This window comes from Phasianus colchicus, chromosome 6 (genome assembly GCF_987193195.1).
Source record: "Phasianus colchicus chromosome 6, bPhaCol1.hap1.1, whole genome shotgun sequence".
NCBI classification, from domain to species: domain Eukaryota; kingdom Metazoa; phylum Chordata; class Aves; order Galliformes; family Phasianidae; genus Phasianus; species Phasianus colchicus.
Genome location: NC_143441.1, coordinates 50,244,730 through 50,261,879, shown reverse-complemented (window position 1 = coordinate 50,261,879; position 17,150 = coordinate 50,244,730). Strand labels below are relative to the sequence as shown.

General features: G+C 44.8%; 1 protein-coding gene across 6 annotated transcripts in view; it reads right to left on the bottom strand.

Moving 5' to 3' along the window:
• ALS2CL (ALS2 C-terminal like) overlaps positions 1-17,150 on the bottom strand; it is a 62,455-nt gene that overhangs the window by 29,408 nt on the left and 15,897 nt on the right. The window contains exon 1 of one of the 6 annotated variants that reach the window (XM_090143239.1): positions 8,815-9,080. The exons of 2 other annotated variants lie outside the window; for them this stretch is intronic. Coding sequence is in view for 1 of the 4 variants with exons in the window: in XM_090143237.1 (XP_089999363.1) it covers positions 8,035-8,142 (108 nt within the window). In the remaining 3 variants the exon portion in view is untranslated. Of the gene's footprint in view, positions 1-7,641; positions 7,746-8,030; positions 8,342-8,814; positions 9,081-17,150 lie in introns of those variants that run through there. 3 more of the 6 variants (XM_090143237.1, XM_090143240.1, XM_031607862.2) reach the window with 3 other exon arrangements.

Genomic DNA, 17,150 nt, shown 5'->3' with positions numbered 1-17,150 from the left:
TGTTCATACATCAAGCTCTGCACGACCACAAGGCTGTTTGTTGCAGTAACACTGCTGACTCGTCCCAAAGGAAAGCTCTATGCATGCAAACAGGTCAAAAGCCAGAATCCAGACTCCTCCTGGCCACTCCCATAGAGAGCAACAGAGCCAGGAACAAAGCAAAACAGCCAGCCCTCACCCAAGAGCACCACGAGGACAAGGCAGACAGATTTTTTTTTTTTCCCCACCCCTATCTTGTAAGGACAAAAATAAAGTTGCTTCACATAGGTACTAGAGAGCATTTAAGCTTGAAGACATTTTCAAGCTTGATTAATCAGAGGATAAAATCAGGCTGATTACGTGAAAGCATTTCATTTCCAAATGCTTCAACAGAAGAGCAGCAAGCAGTCAGTGGGGTAGCATCAAGATCCTTGAACAAGCCTGCCAGGACTGGGGCATTTTCCCCATCTGGTCTTTCTTCTGGCCTTAAGCTGCACCAAGGGAGGTTCAAGTTGAATATAAGGAAAAACTTTCCAAAATAGTGGTGATGCAGTGGCACAGGTTGCCAGGGAGGTGGTGGGGTCACCATCCCTAGAGATGTTGAGAACCGTGGAGATGTGGCACTGGGGGATGTGGTCAGTGGGCATGGTGGGATGGGTTGAGATTGGACTTGCAGATCTTAGAGGTCTTTTCCAACTGTAATGATTCTAGGATTCTTTAGAACGGGTTTTATTCTGGGAGAACAAAAAGATAGGTAATAGATGCCAGGCTCAGAAAGTCTTTACAAATCATCCTCATATCAAAATAGCCAGAGAAACCACCCAATCACACACACTGGAAAACAAAAGACTTGACAAAAGGGTGCAGATACACACTGCTTCGCTCAATAGGAACGCAATGAGCCATGAGCAGTTGGGCAGGAGGCTGAGGGGCACACATGCAACATCACACCTCCCATCTAAGGCTAATTTAGTTATTTTTTCCAATGGAAGAACTGGATGGATCCTCCCAGATGTCCAGAGGGGACTTACTGATCTGCAGCATTGCCTCTTTCAACCATGAGCTGGTCTCACACTCTTGCCCATCTACAATCCCAGTTCATTAAGGATCTATCACCTGCCACATCTTGAGCTGGGCTAATTCCAGCCCAAACACAGTAGTTTGGGATCATATGCTGAATGAATAAGCAGCACCAATCAGCTTTCAAAACAGCACAGTTTTCTGCAACCACAGAAAGGCCTTAATTGCTGCATCACATCACCCACTAAGGTAAACATGAGTTCCAGCCATCATTTCCGTGCTTTCCCCATCAGTTCTACGAAAACAGCATCTGTACATTTATTCTAGCCCAGTCAGGCAAAAAGGATTGGAAATTCATCACCTGATGAACAAAACCTATGTTGACTCAGGCACAGGGCACAAAAGAACCATGACTGTCCGGAGATCACGCTGCACATGTGCTTACATGAAAAAGTACACAACTGTGACACTGCTGGGTGATGAGAGCACTCAGCAGAAATTTGGGGCTGTCACATCCTCCCCCCTTCCTGAGCTCAGCTCTCACACGACTCTGTGGTTTTGTAATTCTGTGTTACAGGAAAGGCCAGGCAAGCTCAAGCAGAACTCCTATGAAGCCCATTCAGAAGGCTTCTGTCTGCTTTTCTTGCATGGCTCTGCTGCTGCTGGGGGAAGACGACCTTCAAGGATGGTGCATTCCTTGGGCAGAATTGCAAGATGTACACATCCAAAGAAGGGTACAAGCACAACACTTGCTGATGGAAAGAATTAAAAAAAAAAAACCCACAACATCTATAGGAATTGCTAGATCTCTCTAACCCATGGTGTTCTTGGACTGTCTGCTGAGCAGTGCAGCAAGGGAAGAACAAAGGGTGATGGAACAGATAATATCAACAGTTTCCTGACCATCTAACGGATGGAGCAGCCTGGGTCATTGGGAGGAGCATTCGTCCTCAACAGGATCTGTCCAAAAACTACTAAATGCATATTACAACAGGAACACACATCTCTCAAGAAGCCACAATGGGTAGTTACGCCCAGCTGGAGGAAATTGCAAGAAGAGTGGGTGGAACAAAAATAAAAAGTTATTTTGGTGAACTGTTGTTGAGCTCCCTGTTCAGTTTTCTGAAGAATCTCTTTCAATTTTGAAGTCTGTAGTTCCAAGGTAACTGTTCCACCATGAAATGCCTGGAAAGCCCCATACATGTCAGATGGGGCATAAAATTTCTCCTGGAAACCCATCCAGTCAGAAAACTCAGTCACTTCTTCAAAATTAAGAAACAATTTGAATCTTCACACAGGAACTATTCATTTTCCACCTTTCTTTTGTGAATCCCCTTTTGTATTGAAGATGATCAGTCAATAAAAATAAGAATTTCTCAAGTAGAAGCAGCATGGCACAAACAATAGATTTATGCTCAGAGCATTTTAATATTGAACTGCCTGGAATGGGAATACCATGACCAAATATGCTGTAGTCTCTCCCCTTCTTAAACTGTTCTCTTTCTCTGCATCAGACTTCATAAAGGATACTGAGCTGAAGGCCTTCCAGTCTCCTCCCCATCCTTGCAACAGACAGCATGAACACTTAATCCTGGACAGACAAACGTCTCTCCACTTGGCAGCAGTATGTAGCTTGGAGCCTTTGAAAGCTCTCTTGTCCTTTCAGCTTACAACTCTAAGGGATGCATATTACAGAGCAGAATAACACACCCCTGCACTAAGTCTGTCAGTAGCAAGCTCCTTTCTCAAAAATTAGCAGATAAACCTATCAAAAGTTTGTCACAGCTGAATTTATACAGACCAACACTCATATCACATCACAGTGATGTTTTGAGGCAAATACAGGGACCTTAAGCTGGAATGATCACAGAGTAAATGTTTCCTCACCTCCATCAACTCAATAACTGTATCATTATGATTAGCATAGCCAAATTTTTACTTTATTTTATTTTTTGTGGAGAGAGCAGGGGAAGAGATAACGGGTTAGTGTTAAGCATTCATTTTTAGGGGTTGGAGGAAAGGAGATACTTGTTTTGAGCTTGGACCCTGGACCCTTGCTTCTTTACTAGGTTAGTTTTTAACCTAGATCTTTTTCCCAGCTTGATTTAAAGTACCACCACATGAATGTGCTCACAAACACAATGGGATCTCCTCTTTCATTAGCAGTGACAGCTCAGAGTCCATGAACTCCCAAGCTCATTAGGCTGTGGGGACAAACTCTGGTGACCTGTGCTGAGACATCGCTCCTCTTTTAATCCCAACCTTGGCTTCTTTCCTCTAAGGACCAAGCTTCCCATGCAGCTAATTGCATTTCCAACTGCCATCTCTCTCACGTGTCGTGCTCCAGCTGAGTCTGCATTCAGGCCAGCACAAAGACCATTCTGTCGTGCAGAAAAACAGCTCTGAGCTTTGTTTAACCAACACCAACGCTGGAGCGAATGCTGCTGTTCAGAGTTCCTCTTGTCAAGCCCCACGATGAATTAGCATCCAACTTACTGGAGCCATCTCATAGCCACCAGAAACACACAATGTGCGAGTTAAGAGAGAATTGGGAATTAGTGAGGTAAAAAAAAAAACCTATAGAATTAGAGAGAGAGCAAGAGAGGTGGTAGTTATTAGAATTAGGCTTTAGCACGGAATACAGGGAACGTGCAGATGCCAGCAGAAGTTTGTCTGTGAAAGAACTCAGGGGTCTCAGGTTCAATGTTTTCTTAAGCTGAGGAAATCGTTGAGCAGCACAGCAATAAAAGCAGGTAGGCACAGTTCATGACATCATTTAAAAACCACAAAAGAATAACACACCCCACCAAGACTCTCACCCTCAACATGAGACCCTTGGGTTCTTGGTCCAGGCTCCCATGCAGCAAACATCTGGAGCTCAGCACATCTAGCTCTGCCCTCAAGCAATGGGGCCAGCTCTGGACAACCAGTAGGATGTCCTACATTGCTCACCTTGCCTAATTAATCTGTGGAACTCACTGCCACGAGAATTTGTTGTTGCTATGGGTGTATTATACATGACATTTGAAAGTAGCTGGGAAAAAAATCAGTTAAAAGTTAATAAAAACAAAGGCATCAGCTCCAGCTCAGGAAGTCTCTGAGGAGGCAAGTGCATATGAAAGAACTGTTACTACAGCTCTTTCCAGTTTTCCATACTGTCCTTCTCCAAGCACGTTCTGCTTTATCAGAGGTGAGGTAGTCTGGATTAATGCTGCTGATTTTATGCATTAGTCATAAAATCATTTGTTGGTCACCTCCATGGCAGGACCTCAGGCAACGAGAAGAGAATAATATAAAGTAGTAAAAACACAAACCAAGTTAAAATCTCATCAGATTTTGGGTAATAGTGGATAGCCAAGGTCAAATATGCATCGAACATTCTCTGCATAAAATTGTGTAATTGACTGTTTTCTGCCCAAGAACAACTTTTGTTTTCCCCATGCAGGCTTTCATCTCAGTGCATCTTCAAAAAAGGAAGCTATGAGTGGCAGAGGACAGAATGTTTCTTTTTCATTATTTTTTTTCCCTCCCACAAAAAAACAGGGAATGCAAAAGCTCTGCATAAACATCAAATGACCCAAGTCTAGTCTATCAGTTTTTTTCCTTCTCCAAACCCAGACTGGGAGGAGCTCATGTCCTTTCCTTAGGAAGCTCGCTCCTGAGCCCAATAAAAACAATCACAAACCTTCAACCGACTTGAAAAGGACAAAACCCATCTGCCCTCACTGGTTGTGTACAGACTGAACTACCCACCTCGGATTCCCTTTGTAACCAACAAAGATTTTGAGTCACATGAGCAGCTCAACTTAATTCAGACTGAGATAAGTGGACCTTTGGGCATACCTGGTCTGTTTTCACTAGCTACAGAATTAAACACCTGCAAATGTGACATTTTACTTGTTAAAAGCTAACGCTAGAGATCCCTCTCACAACAATTAGGGACATCATCCAACCTCTGCAAATAGCCAGACAAGTATCTTAAGTATGATAAGGCTTGCAGGTGAGATGATGTTTATTTAGTGCTTTAATCTCCCTTGGTCCTATGCCTCCCATTATTGTTATCAGCGCATGCAAGTGGAAGCAGAACTATTCTGACCCTGTAACTGATATGCAACACAAAATGACTTGGTGTTATTCAAACTCCACATCAAATGTGAAGTAACTGCAGGTCGTCTGGAAGCATGTAAGGAAATTAAATGATGAGAAGAGACAACTCAATTTTCTATTGGAGTGAGACTATTATGGGAAAGCCAGAAGACTACAGTTAGGTACTATGCTAGGGTCATGTCTTTGACAGCAACTTTGGAACTGGAGCTTCACTTTCTTGGCCCTATACTCTCAATATGCTTACTTTTCTTTTCCAAAGTAAATGGGCCTCAAAAAGCAAAAGAAATGATGGAGGTACTCCACATCTTGGTTTTAGAGTACACAATTTAGTAGTTTATCATCTACATCAAAGCAATACTGAGTCAGGCCCAGAGTATCAGAGCCTAAATCACAGCCTGGAAAACAACCCAGAGGCACAAACAGAGTGTCCATCACCTGGGACAACAGAAGAGCGAATGGTACAATTGCTTAACAATGAGATGGAGCTCAGTGTACAGCATCACCATCATCCTGCTCCACGCTTTTCGCTCAAGACCTCCAGAACTCAAGCAGGAGCAAAGGGGTTTTCATTTCCTCTGTGCTTAAAGACAGAGGACCATCATAAGTTGCCACAGCAGATGATTGATCTCATGGCTTCACCAAATATTGATGAGTGAGCTTACAGACCCATCCACGAGCTGATGCCTTCTGACTCCCTACATGATGCTCCTTCCATCTCACAGACATTTTCTTACTCTAGGTTTATAAGGCCCAAAAGCTCATGAGATGCCACAATGAAATACTTGCTTTCAACACCTCACTGATCTGCCCTGCTAAGTGATACATAAAAAGCCCGAGGACACAAAACCTTTAGAGTGGCATCCCTGGTGTCTGTCAGAAATAAAGCAGAGTTAGAGTCCATACACAGGAAGAAGATGAGTCAAAAAGTTTTGCCTGGATTAATCTCATCCCTGCACTCTCCCCTAGTGCTCAAGGCATTAGTGAAGTCTTAATGCTGTAGGAAGCTCCCAGGGTTTATTAAGAGCCTTCGGGTGCTCTTGGAGGGCAAATTACAATGTGAAGGCAGGACAGACCTGCCAGCAGTCACCGGTGCTTCCTAACCTCTGATCATCATTCCAAGACGCCACAGCTCACTGAGGTGCACTCAGTGCCAAAACCCAGGTCTTCTGATGACCTGGAGAGCTGGCCAGAAGCCCTGGCAAAACTGTTTCACAAGAAAATTCCTGTTTGTTGAGCCCCAAATACTTTGCATGAGCCTCATACATTTGAAGAGGAATGTAAACAGTTTCCTACCAGTCTGAAACTAAGAGCAACAAACACAGCTTGGCCTCTTTCTGAGATCCACTCCCAGTGTGATTCCCCCAACAACCAGCTGTTGCACTGGAAATCCTAAAGGATGCAAACCCTACCTGATCCTAGAATCTGTTTATGGGTATCCCTCTCTAATATGCTTCTACTGTTTGCCTCCAGAAAACACTGCCAAACTGAAAGCAGGGTCCTGACACACAGTTCTGCCTGTTTTCCTTGCGAGTCCTCAGAAATCTTACATTGCAGCTTGTTGGGAATTGAAGTCATTGCAATAGCAACACTGAAAGTACCTCATTTGGGGAGCAGCTGCTCGAGGAAGCTTCCTGGCCATAGGATATTTCCACAGAGTTGCACAGGTTGTTTGGTTCAGGTCCAAATTAAACAATGTCAAAGTTTAAAAATCACAAACCCACCCTCCTGTGCACTGAAGCTCCTCCTCTTCTGCCTTTGAACATCTTGTTGTTTGTTATTTAATTAAAAAAAAAAAAAAGAAGAAAAAAACAAAGAAAACTCTTCAGAGCATTGCTGCTCTTCTATCATTGGGCCTCTGACCCAGACATTTCTATCAACACCTAAGCTATCTCCAACTTTTCGACTGCTTCCCTCCCTTGCAGAAATCGGAGAGCTTAACAGCCTCTCTCTCCATGACTAATTAGTTGGGTATTGGTTTCTTTGCTCTGCTGGGTGAGCTGTACAAGCCAAGCATGAAGGCATGGTTTGCAGCCTGATGAAATAATGTTGCCTGCTTGCCTGGCATGGGTGGAGAATTCCTCCCCACGTTCAGAAAGAAGCCCCAGCACAGAGCATCGGACAGGGGTGAAAGTGCTCTGAAGCATCACCTGATGGAAAACGAAAGGTGAGAGCAAGCAGAGGGTTCTACGGCTCTGCATCACATTAGGAATTAAATAACTTAAATATAATGTGCTTTCTTTACACAGGGCAGTAAGTCTAGATGAAACAAAGGGCTTCGTGCAAGCGCATTTGGCACTCCAGGAAAACACACTCCATGTCTGCGGTCACCTGCACGGGTGCAATTCCTACCCATAGTAAACATTCCCCAACTTTATGCTGCTTCAGGAGTTTTATCCATAAGACACCACCGTAAGGCAGATCTCATTGATCTCACACCCTTCCTGCACCACACGGCTACACATAAGCCTCAAGATTAACGAGAAGACAACCAACCAACCAGCACCGGTCACAAAACCCCGAAATAACCCAACGTACCTTGCACAAGGCGGCCAATTAAAATTCCCCTGTGCTCAGTGCTGTGGCAGCAGCCGCTCGCAGCTCCCAGCCCTGAAATACCCACAGCCGCCGCTCTCCCCTCCCACCGCTCCCTCCCACATCCAGCAAAACACAGATCTGGGCCTGTTCATTAAACGAGACACCCACAGGGCCCAGGGAGAGTTACGAAACCTGCATAAAATGAGGTTTCTACAGCAATTGATTGTTACTTGCTTGCTTTTTTTTTTTTTTTTTTAAAGACTCTGTGAGCACGTGCATGTATAGGGAAAAAAATACAAACAGGAAACTGAAATGGAAATCAACAGAATACGCTTTTTTTTTCCCCCCTGTGTGCAGTGACAGCACTCAGCTTCAATCCCTTTTTTTACCTACGTTGCATTTCCATAGCTGTTTGCCAAGCTCCTGTACTTCCATCCCTGTTCTGCCGGTCTCTCTCCTCACGCAACTTCTGCACTTGCTGGAGGAGCTCACAGGAGGCATTTCCCTGGGAAATGGGACATGGGGACATTTCCTGCTATTCAGAGCCGGCAGCTGGCAGTGTGCAGCAGACACTGCATGTGATGTGCAAGGACTGTCCTCCCAGCTAGTGGAAATAGTGCCCTCCTTCTTCTATAAAATAAATTGAAAGAAAAAAGAAAAATGCTGGGAGAGGAAGAAGAAATGGGGGAGGGAGGGGAATCAGGAGCTGGGAGGGTGAGAAAATTAGAGGGGGGGAAAGGAAAAAAGGGATAAAAAAGGAGAAAAAAAAAAGATGAGGAAAGAGGAAACAGAAGAAGAGGAAAGGAAAAATGAAAGGAAAAAAAGGGGGGGGAGGGGGCAAAAGAGAAAGAAATAAAGAAAAACAACCAACCAACCAAACTCTGACTCCATCAGAACAATCCAGAGTACTCCCAGCCACATATCAGAGCTCTAACTGCATCCCATGTCCTGAACATAAAGCCCTGCTTCTTTTTCCCCAATCAATCTGCAATTAGCAAACTCCCACAAGCGCTTTGTCAACGCAGCCGCCTCCACCGCATGCTCACTCTCCCCATCAGGAAAAAATAAATATGATGTAAGACAAAGCCCCCACACCCTCCCCATCTGCTTCAGAGCACAAACAAAGCTCCATTATTTCCCAGCACTCCAACATGTTCCGACTCAGCCACTTGCCTCTTCCTTGGCTTTACGACCTCCAGGACTCTTCCAAGCTACTGGAACTCGCAGTAGGCAGAGGGATGAGGACAGTCCAGCTTTGTGTAGTGATGATGCATGGGAGGCAAGAGGTGCCTCGATTACCCTTTGTTCAGAGAGGTTCTTCTGCTGTGTTGATTTCCTTCCTACTTTCCCAGCCTCACAGGATGTTTTTGGAGTGGGACGTGCACATAACTCACTGCCTGCCTCACACAATGGTTTGTAAGACAGAGAGACAGAGCAGCAACCCCTATACACCCAATACTGGGAAGGATGCAGCCAAGGGAATGGAAAGGGTGAGCAAGCGATGAGGTCATTGCCAGCCTCTGACCTGCTCTGCAAGCTGAGAAGGCAAGGAGCTGGTGATCAAGGCTTCAGCACAACTGCAGACCTTTCTCTTCCTACCCCAAATCTGGAATTAAAATCAGATTTCCCACATCCAGAGGAAGTGCTAACCCATAGGGACTGGATGGCAGGTGGACACCTTGCCACTTGAGACAGATCTTTGCAAGATCTTTGCAAAGGTGCTTGAGTCAAGGAGGACCTTCCAGCCTCCTGACCTTGAATGAATGGAGATTTCTCCATGACAGTGCTTATGACAGTGCCTACCCTGCAAAATGGGTTTCAGAGGTTGCAGTACTAAGCATTTCCTCACCAATGTTGGTTTGTGGATCTCCAGCAGAACTGCATGTAAAGCCCAGGAGCTCTGCTCCCTTCAGATTCACCCATTGAGTGCATTTGGACCTGGATATCAAGCTCAGCTTCATGACTTGGCCAAGTGTTCCTTGAAATCCTGTTTTTCACCGTTTATGCCTTTCAAATCTAATCTAGTAAAGATGCAGTGAGAACCTGTGCTGACATACAGCGATACAACCATTTCCTTTTGGATGCTTCTTTTTCTTTCACTTGCACTTCCTTATGCTCCTGCTCATTTCATGCCCTTCCTCTTCTCCAGCTTCTCCACAGGCCTGATAACCCTCAGGCCTTCCGGTTTCTTTGAGAGATCCTGGCTGTCTAATCTGCTTTCTTCATCCTCCTCTGAGCAGTTTTGCATCCCTGCTCCCTCTGTCCTCAGCACTGAGATAAGAGCTCCACCTTCCAGACCCAGATATTTCCCACCATCAACTATCTCCACTGCATGGACAACTCAACTGGTAGTACAGCAAATACCGGATTGCCACAGTTTTTACAGCAGGAATTGACTTTATTTCACTGCTGACTGCCCTGCAGCCACAATCAGGGCCTTTATGTGTGCCCCATCCCCAGAGGTGCTCAAGGTCAGGTTGGATGGGGCCCTGGGCAGCCTGATCAGGTGGAGGGTAACCCAAAAAACTTATTTTTTTAAGGGAAAAATACAGAAATTACAAGGTAAACCTGATAGACTTTCAATAGCAAAAGCCAAACCAAACCAAAATCAGGGACACACTGAAAGCCAGAGTTTTTGAATAAAAAAAAAAAATCTTCACCTGCAGCTTTGTGAAGCCCCTTCTGCTTATAATTTTTATTAAGTGAAAACAATGTTTTCCACTGAAGTCCTTAGAAATCTTCTCTATCAGGTCTAGGTCTCCTTCATTATCCAACCAGATTGTTGCTACTGAAAACATCTCTGGCTATTTGCAGCCACAGATCTCAAAGATGGACTGATATAATTTTCACATGGGAGCTTAGAGGATACCACTATCATTCCTCTGTCCACAGCCAGCAACAAGCACTCCAGCCTTTATATTTTGCTCTTTAGCTCAACTGCAGTTTTACAGCTTTGTTTCCTACACTTTACAGATGTAAAATCATCACTACAGATAGCTAATAAGAAATCAAAAAAGAGACAGTTGCAGTGTAATGGTACCAACAAACATGCTTTCTCTAAGAGGTCCAGGTCTGGCCTTAATTAGATGGGACAGCAAGATGGCATTCAGCTATGTCAACTAAAAGCCTTTACTCATCAAGAAAGTACAAAACGGGCTTTGATCAAGAGAACTATGAGAAGTTTGCCTTGTTCCTTGTGCTTTGAGTTTTTAGCCATGGAAACAGAATCATCCCCACCAAATCTCACCAACTACTGAGAAAATCTTTTCTTCAAATCCAGCTTCCTTGAAACAAGAGGCATTTTCCACCAAGGAAGGTTTTTTGTTCCTATTTTTCATTGCTTTGGCCTATTTATAGCCTATGTTCCTCTATTGAAATTGGGCACATTTTTGAGTTCTGGTGCTAATGGCTCTGTATATGCTGAGTCAGTACTGCTGGCTGGCACATCTTTCTGTCACCAAGGCAATACCACCCCATGTTACAAGAACCAATCATTCTGGAAATAGCCGCCTTGTGACTCACTCAGTTACAAGAACATCCTTGACGATGCCAGCTCCGATAGAAGGTTACTGAAGAATGCCCCAGAGCAGCAACACAGTCTGCAGCCTTCAATTCTCACAGTGCCACTCAGAAAAAATTCAACTCCTGCTGAAACTGAACAGCAGAGGCTGTTGGAAGGTACGAAAAAACATTTTTCCCTCCCCAAAAAAGTTCTCCTAGCATAAATGTAAGTATGAAAAGATTTACTTTTCCCTCCAAAAAGCTGTTAAAAAAAAAAATAATAAAAATCAACAGCTTTGCTCACTTCCCAGTGCATCTTAAGAGGGCTGGGTTGAGAGATGAGGAGGAAATACAAATCAAAGATGGCACCAGGTCCATGTTCCCAGCTAGCACCAATGCATTATCTCTGCCTAGCTTCAGGCTTGGACCAGGGCTGTCTGAGGCTTTGGCAGGGATGAGAGAAATTGTAGGTGCTGGGACCTCATTGGGTCTTCTCATGCTAACACAGTGGTGGATTTCTGATCTAACCACATTCTCTTTAATTCCTGTGCCTTGCAAGGTATTTGTGTGTGCCATTGGGAAACTGTGCATGGAAACAGTAGCTAGATGTATGCAATTATTCATATCTCATGCAAAAGAACTTTTGCAACCTTCATGGTTATCAAATTTGTCCTGGTTGTTTTCACTGAGGGAACACTTAGTTTTTTTTCTTTAAAGGGTGAGGTAGGCATACAGTGCAAGTGTGCTTAGAAAACAGCCAGAAAACTAGGATTGACGATGAGCACAGACGTGTTTTCTACACCTGAGCAGCCATTCACTAGTAAACGAGTATAGAAACCAATCACTTCTAAAAAATTCTCAAGTCACATCAGCATGCACAGTAGCAAATTCAAGTAACATACGTTGCAAACAATTGGGTATACTTCTGTACTCTCTGCCAGAGATGGAGCTGATGACAAGACAAGATCAGAGATGGACTGCAACAAAAGTGGCCAGAAGCAGGACCAGCACAGAGCAAGCATAAGAGAAGGCATGGAAAGGTTATTTAAAAAGAAAGAAAAAAAAAAATCACAATCCACATTGAGATTATTTCCTTACCATACTCATTTCCTTTCATAGAAAAGCTCTATGAAGAGTTGAGAGGCTACAGCATCTTCCTACAACCACCAATTTCAGTGTCTCCTAGGCAGAGCTCAGATTCAGATCAAATATCATGGTACTGATCCTACAGTGACTCTCTGCTTGAAGACTCAAGAGAGTTGATCCCTACAAGCATGCACAACCTACTCATTCCAGTTTTGCTTAAGCAGCTATTTCCCCAGCTGTTTACATGACTTTTGGCAAGTCTGTCCCACCTAGTTCTCACCACTGGCACAGCATAAGTTCCAACACCAGTAAGGACTCACAACCAATTCTTTAACTAGTAGAAAGTGTGGTCATCCTAAAGGCATCCTAAAGGACAAGGCCCTGGACTTTGCTGCTTTGGTTAAGTGAAACCTGTCACCAACCTGGTTCTCTTCACGGTAAGTAAGAGCTAGTAAGTGGCAAAAAACAAACAGGAGCACACTGGCCATCAGCATAATGGACTGAACGTTGGTCATGATCCAAGGACCAAAAAGTATCCAAGAATGACATGTGTTAATCACCTTGTGCCTGTTAGTCAAGCTGTACCAGTTCTAAACTAAACAGGCTAAAGCCTGTTGGACAAACACCACCTGCAACGAGGTGGTGCTGAAACTGTTCACCATCAGCTGCACCGATTCTCAGCCTGTCCCACACAGCACTGTAGATGAGCCTACAAAGTCAGAACAACCAGATGGCCATGGGGGTGATGGTCACCATGTCAAGGTGTACCTCCCTCCATGTGGCTGTGGTACTTACCTCTGCTCTCAGGGCAGAGGGGCCAATTGAGATGTCAGTCTGTCTTGCAGTAAATGCCCTCATGGTACTACGTGGCTCTCAGGACCTTGGAGGGCCCAGATAATTTGCAAACACTTTGAGAAGACAAGGGGCACTTCTCCAATTGTACCAAGCCACTCATCATGTCCGAAGACAAGCTCAAGTGCACATCTAACATCATGTGGTATGATGTCCCATTGCCAGCCAACCAGTTCAGGAGAGGCATAAGAACTCTATTTGGATGATTATATATATATATATTTTTTTTTGTACCAACAAACAGAAACAATAAAGTCTTCGTTAAACAAACCCACAAAGCCCACTTAGCTACAGGAATGAAACGTGACTCGTGATTCAAAACTATTTACTGCTCTGTAGTAGCTTGTCCAACTATGGCCTCTTGGTAAAGAGGAAAACAAACACTGGCCTCTGGCAGCCAGTCCCCATTACATAAGAGCTGCTATATGTGCAGAAAGCATGAAAACAGACAAAAAGAGACCCACACAGCACCTGGATGTCACCTTTCAGCTCGGAACTATATCTATGCAAAGTCATTTGAAACCATGAAACTTCTAGTCATTAGTTAGCTGGATGGATAAGTTTCCAGAAAACCATACAACACTAAAAAAAAATAAACCCAAACACATTGCTCTATCATTGTAGAAGAACAATAGCAACCCTTCGGGCTCTTAAAATAACATGCAATTTGTCTGAGTCAGGTCAGAGAAATGGTACTGGTGAGATAAGCAGATACTTGTTGCCTGTGTCCTTCTGGGCTGCAGAACTGCTGGGGAATGGTGCAGGGGTATCCCATGCTTGCCTATAGAGAACAGTGACTTTTACTTGTGCCCCTCTAAACAATCTGAGCAGGGTGTCACAACACTGGCTTCAATACTGGGACCTTCCTACCTTCCTCCCACTCCCTGGCAAACTCTGCCTCATGCATTCAGTTGGTGGATCAGAGGAATCCAATAGCCAGAGGCATCTGGCACGTGGAGACATGAAAGAGGAGCAAAGATGCATAGGTACACAGATACGACAGCCTTGCAGAAGGAGAGTGCAGAAAACCTAATTGATTTCTGCTCTTTCTCAATGCATGGGATGTTTCTGACTTGAGGCCAGGACCAGTCCCCCGCTTATCACACAGCTGGCTTTTATCAGTCACACCTGATAACAACACCTTTTCATTTGGGAGGCTGGGAAGGGCTTTCTCCACCTGCAAACACATGCAGCAGCGTGGGAGCAGATGAGAAGGGGCAAGCCATGAAGGAGCAAATCAGAAATCTCATCCCTCCCAGTTCTCCAAACCCTTGTTGGGACAGCAGCGTAGGTCAGCACATCAACAAACCACTTCTGCTGTAAAAGCAATGAGTCACTACGAAACTGTCCTAAAGAGGTCCAGCAGACCAGGAGGTGTCCTTTCCACTGTGCCACAACACTTGTGTAGCTTTCTTCTTACCACAGCACCACTTAGGCCTGGTTTGACCTCTCCCTTCACACAGGGACAGCCACGTCCTGCCCCACTGGGCTGGATGCCACCTACAACCACAGGGCACGCCACTGACATGAATCCAGCAGCACAGAGATGTGGTGCTGGAGGAACAAAGGCAGCTTGTCTGACAGCATTGAGGTGAATAGCACCACAACACCTTGCTCCTGTGGTACACACCCTGTAGACTTTGTGAATGTCTGCCTCCGTGCAGTGAGGAAATAGGTACAGCACAGAGGTAGAGATGGAAGGATTTTGCTGAATTCAGTCTCCTCAGATTGTCCTGTATCTTGAACATGGATGCATCCACAAAATAAGTGCATCCCAGCCTTGTGAGATGCTGGAGAGACACTGTCATTCACTGAACATAACCCTGCTTCAAAGCTGCAGCTGCCTGACCTTCAGCACAGCACAGAGAATAATCCTTGGCAATACAACCACATTATCCCGTGACACCACCCCAACAGCATCTCCCACCCAAACACTACCTGAGCATAAAGCTCCTTTCATAGGTTCATTCGAGTTGTGAGGGCCCCTTAAAGGCTCACTAGTCCAAATCCCCCTGCAACAAACAGGGACACCCACAGCTCCATCAGATGCTCAGAGCCCCATCCAGCCCAACCTTGACTGTCTCCAGGGATGGGGCATCCACCACCATTCTGGGCAATCTGTGCCAGTGCTACACTGTACTTATAATTTTTTTTTTTTTTTCTTATAGCCAATCTAAACCTCCCCTCTTTTCATTTGAAACCATTTCCACTTGTCCTATTCCCTCTTACCATGGGCTGAGCTGTCATCTGGGGACACGCAGCCATAGGCGTGGAAAGCAGAACCAGCGACAAAAAGCACCCGTTCTATCAGCTGCTTTATTTACTCATTTTCAAAGGAAGGGAAAAGAAAAAAAGTGGAGAGGAAAAAAAAAAAAAAAAAAAAAGAAAGAAAAAAAGAAGGAAGTAATGTTTCTCTCCCAAATCGCACTGCAAAACATTCTTGGTAGACATGGAAACCCCTGGCGGGCTGCCAGCCCTTGGCAGGTCTCAGCAATTAACATTTCAGCAAGCAACTCAACCCTCGAATGGCTTTTAGGGAATTTAAAGAGAAACGACAGCTTCAGATGGGCAATGGGATTGCTGCTCTCCATTGGTAGGTATTGAGGTTGTTCCTTGGTTTCCCTATGGGGAAGCTCGTCACCCTGCTGTGTTACTCAGGGCAGGAAAGCTGTGATGGAGCAGGGTGGAAATGATTGCAGCCTCTGCACTTCTGCAAAAGAGATTTTCTAGCCACAGCCTTCAGGGACAGAGGGTAACCTTCAAACACACACAGGGAAGCTGCAAGAATGAAGGGGAACGCATTTGACCATGCACTGGGGATTAAACTGCAGCAGAAGGTATTTAAGAAGCTCTGTTCCTCCCCTGCCCTAGGGCTGCCTTCTCTTTGCTCATGGTTGTGTTGGAGAGCAATGAGGAACTGGGAGCACGGGCTGCTCTGCCTGGAAGTCTGAGAGCACAGAGAGCAAGAAAGCATGTGGGCTTTGGACCTCACTGCTCTGGGAAGAGAGAACAGAAAGCCTGGAAGCAATGCACAAGAGCATGGGGTCTTTGGGGGAGGTGGGCAGGGATGATCCCCATTCTTAGGCAGGAGAGGAGAACCAGTTCCTCAGACTTCCATCCACAGTGCATGCAAGCAATTTTATGATGTGTGATTGAGCATGAATACAACATGCCAGATGCCCAATGCAAATGCATTTGCATTAGAAACCTCTTGTTAAGAATCCCTATTTCCATGGTAAATCAAAGCTAGAAAAAAGCAAGAAGTCTCACTGCCCTGCTTTCTGCTTACACGCATAGGGCGTTTTCCTGGGATACCTGAGCTTGAATCTCCCACGGCTCTTCGTCCATAAGCCCAAAAGCAGGCAGGCAGTGAAGAAGCCCCAGGGTGAAGAAGAAGATGAGGAAGCAGGAGCCACATCTCCATCCACTTGCAGTGGCTTGACTGCAACACAGAGAAAAATTGCATGGTTCAGGGCTGCTACAGTCTCCAAAGCAACACTACGGTGCAGCAACACCAGCATCCTGATTAACAAGATGCCATGTCTAATAAGATCCATATTTATTTCTCAAAAGGATGCAAAAGACACAGGTGATAAGTAGGAAGCTGTGGTTTCACTGAAGATTGGTGGTCATCTACTAACCAGTGAGTACATGAAAGCATGTGCAATCTGGACTATTACAAACCTTATCTGATGAGCTGTCTGGTAGGATTGTATGTTGGAAAAGACAATCATTTCCCCTCTTTGCAAAGCCCACTTCCTCACTATTGCTAATTTCGCAAGTTTTGCAACACTTTTTCTACCTGCAAAGCATCCTTGAGATGCCAGGTGGCCTAAGTAAAAGTAAACGCTTGCATGGGAGTTTCCTTGTCATGAATAAAAATTATTAAAAAGTAATAAAAAGAAAGAGAGAGGAACTCTCAGTGCTCAAAGAGCTAGTAGGTCAACATATAAAATCCCAACAGGAGATTCTGCTCTGACCTGCTGAAGGTGTTTCCAAGTTGTCTCAAAGGAAGAAGGTAAAACAAAGACGTTGAAAAGTCTGGAGACTGCAAAAAAAAATATGAAGTG